Raw genomic sequence first — 218 nt, forward strand, 5'->3', positions numbered from 1 at the left:
TTATTCAGGCAGGTATATTTTGGAGCATGTGGGATTTCCAATAACCCAGGAAACGATCAACAAGGAGGTCAGTTCGACGTCCTGTGCATAATAAGGATGGGAAGGAGGGGAAAGCAAAAAAAAGTGGAAAAATATTGGGATGTTAAAAGACACCGAGATTAGGTGATTTACCTCTGCATCACACCATCTTCATGCTCGCACGAAACCTTCGCACTGGC

General features: G+C 44.0%; 1 protein-coding gene across 1 annotated transcript in view; it reads right to left on the reverse strand. All coding sequences in view use genetic code 11, as the record gives it.

Annotated features, from left to right (window-relative positions):
- EGR_10232 (hypothetical protein) overlaps positions 1–218 on the reverse strand; it is a gene marked incomplete at both ends in the record, with an annotated part of 2,745 nt that continues 2,527 nt past the window's right edge. The window contains one exon of the mRNA XM_024499481.1: positions 1–81. Coding sequence (XP_024346118.1) covers positions 1–81 — 81 coding nt within the window. The remainder of the gene's footprint in view (positions 82–218) is intronic.

Source organism: Echinococcus granulosus (assembly GCF_000524195.1).
Source record: "Echinococcus granulosus chromosome Unknown EG_S00200, whole genome shotgun sequence".
In the NCBI taxonomy this organism is placed as follows: Eukaryota; Metazoa; Platyhelminthes; class Cestoda; order Cyclophyllidea; family Taeniidae; genus Echinococcus; species Echinococcus granulosus.